This window comes from Balaenoptera acutorostrata, chromosome 14 (assembly GCF_949987535.1).
Source record: "Balaenoptera acutorostrata chromosome 14, mBalAcu1.1, whole genome shotgun sequence".
In the NCBI taxonomy this organism is placed as follows: Eukaryota; Metazoa; Chordata; class Mammalia; order Artiodactyla; family Balaenopteridae; genus Balaenoptera; species Balaenoptera acutorostrata.
In genome coordinates, this window is record NC_080077.1 from 26,336,595 (window position 1) to 26,346,586 (window position 9,992).

At 47.5% G+C, this 9,992-nt stretch overlaps 1 protein-coding gene across 4 annotated transcripts in view; it reads right to left on the bottom strand.

The window, feature by feature from the left end:
* The window catches only part of ARFGEF3 (ARFGEF family member 3), a 206,982-nt gene extending 199,309 nt beyond the window's left edge, over positions 1–7,673 (bottom strand). For 3 of the 4 annotated variants that reach the window (XM_007190935.2, XM_007190936.2, XM_007190934.2), the window contains exons 1-2: positions 7,203–7,673; positions 217–268 (exon numbers count right to left, since the gene is read on the bottom strand). In XM_007190935.2, coding sequence (XP_007190997.2) covers positions 217–268; positions 7,203–7,287 — 137 coding nt within the window. In that variant the 5' untranslated portion in view covers positions 7,288–7,673. Of the gene's footprint in view, positions 1–216; positions 269–7,202 lie in introns of those variants that run through there. The other variant, XM_057528070.1, reaches the window with a different exon arrangement.
* Positions 7,674–9,992: the final 2,319 nt, after the last annotated feature.

Genomic DNA, 9,992 nt, shown 5'->3' on the forward strand with positions numbered 1-9,992 from the left:
TTTGGATTACTGACTTCACTCACTCCAGGACAGGTAGAAATCAGTGCAATCAGCTTCCCATCATGCTAACCTCATGAAATATCCCAGTTCACTGATGCAAAAAAGCCACCAGTCAGCAAGTAAAATGCTATAAACCAGTGAGGTTTTCTGGCCCTTCAGGAAAGCACAGCGGGTAATTTTTACTTCCCCTATATTATACAACTCCAGTCTCCTTACCTCAGCAAGTGTGGAGGGATCTTGACAATGGTATCCACACTATCCAGGGTTTCTGCAAAGGGAAAATTACAAAGTTAAAAATAAATATGTAAAGACTGAGAATTTAAATTGTATACAAATTTCACTGTTAGTTTCTTTTTTCCCCCCTGGAAATTCCTATAATTATAAATTAGTCAATTCTCAATTATCTGCATGCAAATCATCCATACTTAAAAATCCTTTTCCTTTGCTAGCCCACAAGACTTCCTCTCAGAGCTTAAAGATTAGGACGCATTTCGCTTAGAGACAGAATAAATAGTTAAATTCCTAACCGGAAACAGAGTGCCAATTTAATCTAGTTACAACTGGCTAAAAATGCTATATTCTTGCAATAACAATAGAGAAAGGAAAGCTATTTCCTTGAAAAAATACCGTTTTAATACCCTTAAATAATAACTTATACTTGTGAGACTTTCAAGTTCACAAGGCACTTTATGCAACAGTTCATCTCACGCACATTTATGACACGGCAGATGAAACTTTCTAAAAATCATACTATAGTTAAGGATTCTGACTGAGAGGCTCACCCCCAAGTCTCATAACTCTGACCTGGATGTCCAGTACTTTACCATTGTTGTGGATTATTCACCCTCTTGCTGCCTCCAGTTGTTGAGATAATGAAACATTCACTATTCTCTTCAAAAATAAAAACTGTTCTATTTCAATAGCTCCAACAATCCTGCACCCAATTCCAATGTGTGTGTGTGTGTGTGTGTGTACGCGTGCGCACGTGTCAGGGTTGCGGAGGGGGGGGGGGATGGTTTTCCCACACCAACAAGCAATTCCCTGACAGCAGCTGGGTGTCCTCCAATTTAACTCAACTCTGACACGAATTGGAGAGAGCATCAGATCCCACAGATTTGGGCTCAATCCTACAAGCCTGTAACACCCCCCCGCCGCAACCCCACCTTCAGATGCTAATCTCAAGTCCGGTTGTCACCTGGGCTGACCGACTGGCCAGAAATTAAAGTTTCCAACAACCCCTTCCTTGGGTTTAATTAATTTGCTAGAATGGCTCACAGAACTCAGAGGAACTTTCACCTAGTAGATTACTGGTATGTTACAGAAGGATATAACTCAGGAACAGCCAGATGCTAGAGGTGCATGTGGCAAGGTGTGGAGAAAGGGCAGAGAGAGTCCGTGCTCTCTGGGTGTACCACTCTTGCCAAATGTCTCTGTGTTCATAGGCCGGGAAGTGCTCCAAACCCCATCCTTCGGGGGTTTTACGGAGGCTTCATTACATAGGCATGATTGATTGGCCATTGATGTATGAACTCAGTCTTCAGCTCCTCTCCCCTCTGTGGAGGTCAGGGGGGCCCTCTGTGGAGGTCAGGGGGGGTGGGACTGAAAAGGATGGTTTTCCTGGCAGCCAGCCCCCATCTGTAGGTGTGGTCCAACAATCACTTCATTAACCTAACAAATGACTCTATAGCTCTCTTCACTTGGGAAATTCCAAGGGTTTTAGGAGCTCTGAGCCAGAAACAGGGACCAAGACCAATATATATATTTCTTATTATAAATCACAACATCACACACTCCAACCGGTCTCCAGTTTTTCTGTTCAAACTCTTGCCTTCTCTCTTCACCGTTTAGAGTCAACAAGCCCTGTCAATCTGAACGATTTTTATTGGGGAAGGAGAAACATCTCTCCCCACCCTGCTAACAGATCAGAGGGAACAGTGGACACCAAATGTATCCCTGAGACTCAGGACTAAGAACAGGCCAAAACATGACGATAGCATCTGGGCCCTCTGTGGTCCATGGGGCAGAACAGTGGGTGTAAGCCAGACAGTTAGCAAAATAGAAAGACGGATGAGGAGGGTCGGTGATGCTGCGGCCACAAGGCCAAGGGAGGAAGTAGAAGGACTGAAGTCAGTTCTTAAGATGAGACAGGATAATGAGAAAACAAAACCCTGAGATGCAGATGCAGGGAGTGAGTCTGCATCTCATGGCTGAGCCCAGGCCAGCAGTCGGCAGGGCAGAGCCAGTGCCCAGGACAACCTGACGCTGCTTCCCAAGAAGGGGGTCTGACGCTGACCAACAATATCGCTGTGGTTTTCCCCATCACACAGAAGAGTTTATATTCAACTCAGGATGTGCAACAGTGCCCAACTCTACAAGCGCTAACAGAGAGCTAGAGGAAAGGGAAAAGAGAAAGGTAGTCACAGAGCAGCCATAATGAGCCCATCCTGTTCCAGAAGGGACGCCGGGTAGGAAGCTGAATCGGGGGTGGCATGTCAGAGCACAGGTGAAGCCCAGGGATGTAAATGTGGGCATCGCATTCTCAGAAACTGAACTGAAGCTGTGGCTCTGAAAGTGTTCAACTCCAGTCGGGCTGCGAGTCAGAGACGAGAGCTCATGGCTCATTCTTGTGAAACGCAAACTTTTAGGCTGGGGAGGAGCTGGAGCTGCAAAGGAGACGGAGCAGCGCAAGAGGTACAATCGAAACAGACGGGGTGCGGGCATGAGGCCAAGGTCAAGTGGGGGCCCAATGTGGCTGAGAGGACTGGTAAGAGGGAAGTGAGGATGGTCTGCTAGACTGAGGTCTGGGTACCTTATTCTTCAGTTGGTGGAAGAACAGAGGAGAAAGTCAGATCGCAGTGAGTTGAAAAGTGAGCAGGAAGTGAGGATGTGGACACAATCACTACATTCACTTTTTTTTTTATTATTAATTTTTATTGGAGTATAGTTGCTTTACAATGTTGTGTTAGTTTCTACTGTACGGCAAAATGAATCAGCGATACATGTACATATGTCCCCTCTTTTTTGGATTTCCTTCCCATTTAGGTCACCACAGTGCATTAAGTAGAGTTCCCTGTACTATACAGTATGTTTAGTTACATTCACTTTTTAAGAAGTTTAGCTGTGAAGGTAACAGACGCTGTGGCTGGAAGGAAAAGCGGGTGGAAAGATAGACGGAAGCATGGTGGTTAGATAGACCATCCTTCTTCTCTTACTTGGTATTCAGGCCTCTAATTTTCTTTCTCTTCTCCGTTTTCCAAATCCATTCTACAAGAGCTCCCTGATATGTGCAAACACCTAAAGTTTCTAAAAGGGACATGGTCCAGTTCTAATGTTCGGCCATTCTATTTCATCCTGCCATTCCCAGCTCCCAAGACTCCAGGATTGCCAGTGCTTGAAGGAGAATGCTATTCTTTCAGGCTCTCCACACGCTGACCCAGTCCCTTGTTCTTTTCTATTCTTTAGTCAGACCATTTCCTCACTGACAAGAAAAGTATCTAACCTAGATAGCTTAAAATAGAGAAAAAGTACATACATGTTCCTTGCCCGTTATTATGCAGCCATTAAGAAAACTGATTTTCAGAGACATATTAATAATAAAGTGGAAGAAAAGCTGAAGTTAAAAAACAAGTAACAATCTGCCATATATGTATAACCCTTTGCAGAAGGGAAATACTCCGAAATGTGATTAGTGTTTTCTCTGGGTGGTGACATTATGGGTGATTTTAATTTTTTCTTTATAGTGTTCGAATACTTTTCAATATTCTAAAATGAGCATATATAACTAGAAAACAAGACGAATATCACTTAAAACCCAAATAAGACACTAACATGTTGATTTATTTATGTACTGAACATGTGCCTCTCATATTGTAGGTGCAGAAGCCACAGACAAGCATAAGCAACAGTCCCTATGCTCAAGAAGCTCACGTCTACACTGTAGATATTTGTTGCTTTGGTTGACTGGCGTCCACTCCGCTGCCTCTGAAGCAGCAAACCCTAATTTTGTTTTGAGGAAGCCATCCTTCCCTGACTCTGGGATTTCACTGGGCCTTGTAGCCAGCTAGCCCAGAGGACTGGTTCAAGGATACATACTCAACCCATCAGGACAAAGAGAGAACTGTGACACCAAGGACTGGGTGGGAGTGACTGGAAGAGCCCCACTCTCTTGAGATGATCCCATGATAGGCCTAGTGGGAAATGACCCCTTTCTCCTGTAAAGGCCTAAATGTGGAGATGCTCTCTCTCTCTCTTCTATGACAGTTTTAATGGGAGATGACTCCTCTCTCCTGTGATGGTCTAAATGTCTTTCTCCTATAATAGTCCAAGTGGGAGATGAGCTCTTTCTTCTGAGATGGAATAAGTGTGAAGATGACCCCTCTCTCCAATGGTACTTTTGATAAGAGGTGACTCTTTCCTGGGATGGTCTAAATGTCATGGTGACCTCTCTTCCCTATAATGGCCCAAGTGTAAAATGACCCGTCTCTCCCATGATGGTCTAAGTCAGAGACGATCTCTCTCTCCTGAGATGGTCTAAGTGTGCTGATTCATGAACCCAAAGCTGTGGAGACTCATGCTGAGTGCTCAAAATCCCAAAAGAGCAGAGCGAGGTCCTTGAAACAGCATCTAATTCCTGAACCAAACTCAACCCACAGCTAGCCTTCCAAGGGGTATTTAGTTCATAGAGTGAATACATGCTATTTTGCTTCAGTCTGCTTGAATCAGTTTTTTTGGTCTCCTGAATCCAGTATATTTCTCAGTCATCCTGCCCCTAAAAGAGGAGCTTTGTGCATAACCCACTATAATCCCCAGCAGCAGGTGCTATAAGACGGTCCTGAGAGCAGGGCTCAGAGCCCACAGGAGCAACTGATTCGACGGCAGAGCTCCGGGGAGGCTTCGTATGTGAGCTGGGCCTTGGGATTCTGGAAAGGGAAGCTGTGGCAGAAGGATTAGCACGAACCCAGGCAGAGAAGTGGGCAGCACACAGCATGTACAAGAAAGTACGTGGCTTACTGGGGACCGACGAACACTTGCTATGGGGGCGATGGGAAAGAAGGCTGGGGCTAGATTCCAAAAAGCATTCTAAGGAATTCACACTTTACTCTAAAAAAAAAAAGTATGGGGGTTGAGGAGTGAAAAGCATTTTATAGCAAAAAAAAAAAAAAAAAAAAAAAAAAAAAAGATGGAACAGTGGAAAATGGATTGGAGTGGGAAAGAGAACAGGAAACCATACCTTCATGTCTTTGTTTCTGCCTCATGCACCCTCCAACATACACTTCCAACAAACTAATTATAGGGAGAGAGCATTTTATTCATCTTTCTATCCCCACTGCTCAGTACAGAGGAGGATAGAAGAAGAAGAGAAGAAACCCACAGCTTACCCATTCTCCAAGCCCAATTTACTTCAAAAGCCCCACCAGCTCACACCAATCCCCCCAACACATCCCTGACCCCACATTCATCCCCTCTTCTTTGATCTCTTTTCCTGGTTTACTCATTCCAACCTGCACAATGAATTCCTCGCACTGTTATTTAAGTGTTTCATGAGCTCCCATCTCCTCTTGCTCACTAAGAACAGCCACTGGGAAAAGAATCACATCTACTCTTCCAGGCAGGCTGGACTCCAGGCTCTGCTCAGATCATCTACCTGCCTCAGCTCTGGGCTTTGAGGTCACTTCAAGGACCTAAACTAGGCAACACTGCACTTTAACTTAACAAGATGTTGAGTATCAAAATTAAAATTAAAAATACTAGATTCCTCTCCTCCTCCCTGTTATCTAAATCTGCTTAACTTACAGCAAAATAATCACAAGTACAAGGAATAGCATGTTTAGAGTGCAGTCAGCCCTGCTTTATTATGTTACCCAGCCATCTGTGACCCTTCATTAGAGGCATTTGAGAATCTACCCTGATCACTCTGCTGAATGACAATGGCAATGCAAAAATAGTACTGTGGCTTTAAGAGCCTTGCTTCTCACTTATGTACCTGGTCCATTTTTTTTTTCTCTCTAACAGTAGACAAATGGTCAAGTTCTGATTCTGCCTATAAGATAAACTTCCTAGACAACATTCTAGGGAATTTTGTGATGATAGGCAGACATAAAAAAAACGATGTGGCTGTGATTGTACACACACGCTCAAACATACGTGAATTCAGACCTTCTAAATATTAACCGAGTCACCACCTAAAGCACCATCAGAATTCTCCATTTAGTGGAAAACCTTCTAATAGCCCTTCTCTATCTCTTTTCAGGCTGTACCACAGTACAGTGTCATGACAAGCGCTGATGGCTCTTTGGTTGAGAGAGAAAGGGATTCAATTTTATGTTTTAATTAAGTGGCAACTGAGGAATCGCATGCAGGCTTGGGCAAGGCCAGAGGCCAAGAGAGCTGCCCTGGTTTCTCCTTTGCCTTTCCTTTTTCTTCTCCTAAAGCATCACTGTCACCTAAGTATGCTCCTGATCGCTCTGCATTCCCACCCAGACAATTTTGATTGCCCACGTTCTTGCCTAATTGGAATGTCATTCAGTTTTCTCCGAGGTTGAGTTCTACAACCTGAGTCTGATGGGAAACACAAATTTGCTACGTGGAACTTCTTTCAATGCTTGCACAGCTCACAAATCTAAAATCCCACCTGTCTGAAGGGCAGACGACAACACAATTGCAGAGGTAACACCATCCCACCCGTATGTTATTCTTCATGTAGAATAACCATGAAAGCTAATACTTAACAAGCTGGCCTCTATCAGGAAAATCAAATTAAATAAGCTATTTCTTCCCGGTTACACTCGCCAAGGTTTTGAGATGGGGTTGATGGTTCAACTTCCCTTTTGCCCACAGGCGCTTAGGAATCAGGCCCCTGGATTCCCACCGGCTTGCGGTCCTGACTCGGAGATGGGTGACCACCGTCCGCCGTGCTGGGGATCTGAAGAAAGGGGCCGCCCGGAGGGGAGGACGGCGTTTCCCCGATAAGGTTTGGAAGAAGATAAAAAGACCAGAGGGGAGGCGGATGGATGTCAACGCCCGAACCCAAATTCGCATATCACACATCAGTTTACCGAGGCAACTCTGGCAATTGCGCGAAATGCTTCGGTCACAGATGCTCAGCGAAACCCCCCCCCCCACACGCAGAGGGGCCATTGCACCCAGCCCGCGCGACCCACCGGCAGGTGCCCTACGCCCCGCGCCCCGCTCGGCGCGCTTACCCAGGGCCCAGGTGCAGCTCTCTTTGATGGCTTTGTACTTGCTCCCGGACGCTTCCTTCTGCAGCTTCCTTAGGATTTCTTCCATCTTGACCTTCGCCGGGGGCCGGCCGCAGACAGCAAGGGGAGCGCACGCGAGGCCCGGCGGTGACGCCGCCGCCACCGCAACCCGGCCCTGGGCACCTAGGCGGCCACTGCGCTCGCCCCGCTCCGACCCCGCGCGGCGGCTGATGAATCACGCCCGCTCCATGCCGCCGCCACGTCAGGCCCGGAGCCCCGCCCGCCGCCCCGCCCGCCCGGTCAGGTGCGCCCGGCGCGCGGCGACGGCCACGGCGACCGCGGGCTGGGGAGCGGAGGCCGCGACTCCGACCCGGCCCCCGAGGCGGTCCCGGGGGCACGGAGGCCCGCGGAAAGGTGGAGGTGGACGTCCTGGGCTGGCTGGCCGGCTGGGCGTTGGCCGGGCTCGGCCCGAGGGAGCGTCTGGCGGCGGCCGGCAGCGGGCGGGGAGGGGCCTCGTCGCTGCTCCCGCCACACCCCCATCCGGGGCGGGCGGAGTTGGGGCGGCCCGGCTCCGGCTCGCGGAGCTCCCGGCGCCGCGGCGTGGCGCCCTCTGCGTCCCGCGGTCCAGGCGCTGCTCCCTCGTTAGTGATGAGCAGCTCTTCTGGGCCGCCCTCTGTGCCAGGCTCGGTGCCAGGCCCGGGCGCTACCTGGGAATAGACTGTGATTCTGCCCAACCATGGATTCCACACCATCTCACGTGTGTGTGTGTGTGTGTGATGAACATCCTCATTATACACAGGTTAAGGTACTTCCCAAAGCAACAAGATTTGGACTCGAAACACACTCTTGCATCCAAAACCCCTTTAAAAAATCTCTCTTTCTTCCCTTTCCCTTCCTTTGTTGACCTGAATTGTTTTCCTCTGAAGAAAAATAAAGGCGGGGGCGGGCGGGGGAGTGGCGCACAAGGGCTACCTGACTTGGGTAGGGGTGGGAGAGGTGGACAGAGAAAGCTTCCGCAGTGAAGAACCTTCAGGCTGAACTTGGGAGGCGGACGTGGGGGGCCGGATGGGGAAGGCAGTGTGAGGCAGGGCCTCTACTCTTGGGAGAGCACCTGTGTTTCAGGAACTTCAAGTCGGGTTCAGCGATGGGAGCCCTAGGATGGTTGCTGCAGGAAGGAGGGAGAGGAAAGCAGGAGTCTTATTTGGAGTCTCATTTTTTTCCCTGTTGTGAAAGCTGTGGTTGGGAACTAAGAAAGGATTTTAAGCATTTTTGTTGTTCTTTAGAAATGTAACTGTAGTGGTAGTGAGGAAGTTAAATTTCAGAGGAGTAGACTGGCAGCTGGGAAAAGAGTAAGAAGATTCTGCAGTAATCTAGAAATAAGTTAAGCCAATGATAGATGGAAAGGAACAGAGGAAAATATAGCAAGAGATATTTAAGGTGTCAAAGCTGTAGGATTTACTGACTGATTGGGGTAGTAACATATGGGATAACTTCCAGGTTTCTTGTTTGGGAAAATGGGAGGATGGTGGCCCCATCCTCCGAGCTGAAGAAGAGAGGAAGAGAAAGGTTTGGAATCCAGGGGTTATATGAGTTCAGTTTTGAACACGTTTGGGTTGAAATGGTAATGAGATACCATAGGGTGTTTTATTTATGGGCAGGAACTCGGGACAGGCCTCTGTGATAGAAATGAGGATTTGAAACCATCAAGAATTGAGAATTGTTGATGTCTAGGATTTGGCAAAGGTTGCTGGGAAGCAGTGGATCAAATGGGAAGAGCAGGAGGCCAGAGAGGAAGTTGGGGGCATCTTACCCTCAAATGATGGGCAGAGGAGCAAGTGCCCACAGAGGAGGCTGAGAAGGAGCAGTTAGAAACCCGCAGTGCAGGAGGGCAGCCAGGAGAGGGAGTGTCACAGGAGGGTGTCCAACAGACGGGGGTGTTAAGACTGCTGCTTAAGCCCTCTTGGTAGTGAGGAGGCAAAACTTGCAAAGTCTAGCCCCCTAGGGACCCTTCTACTCACATCCACACACCTTATGAAACCATCATTTGAAGAAAGGTTTACAGTGCTAAAAAAAAAAAGTTCAGGGGCTTCCCTGGTGGCACAGTGGTTGAGAATCTGCCTGCCAATGCAGGGAACACGGGTTCGAGCCCTGGTCTGGGAAGATCCCACGTGCTGCGGAGCAACTAGGCCCGTGAGCCACAATTGCTGAGCCTGCGCGTCTGGAGCCTGTGCTCCGCAACAAGAGAGGTCGCGATAGTGAGAGGCCCACGCACCGTGATGAAGAGAGGCCCCCGCTTGCCACAACTAGAGAAAGCCCTCGCACAGAAACGAAGACCCAACACAGCCATAAATAAATAAATAAATAAATAAAATTAAAAAAAAAAAAAGCTTTTACAAAGTATTAAAAAAAACAGATGCACACTTTAAAACAATAGGCAATAATATGAAGTCAGTTCACAGAGGAATAAATACAAATGACACAACCTATGAAAAGTGTTCAAGCAACTACTAATCAAAAGAACACAAAATCTTTCAATAAAAGGTGATTTTCTTCTTAATAAAATTGGCTAAGAGATTTAAAATACTATTGCCTGGTGTTAGTAAGGAGCTGGCCAATTAGGTCCTCTCATGTTATGGGTGCTGGTGGAAGGGTAACTTGGTACCCATTCCTGGAGGGATTCTGAATGTGTATGTAGCAGAGGTATGGCTCCAACCCAGCAATCCCACTTTTAGAAATTCATCTTAAGCAAGTGATTATGGAAGCGGATAAAGGTTTTGTGATTTTTTTTCCCAC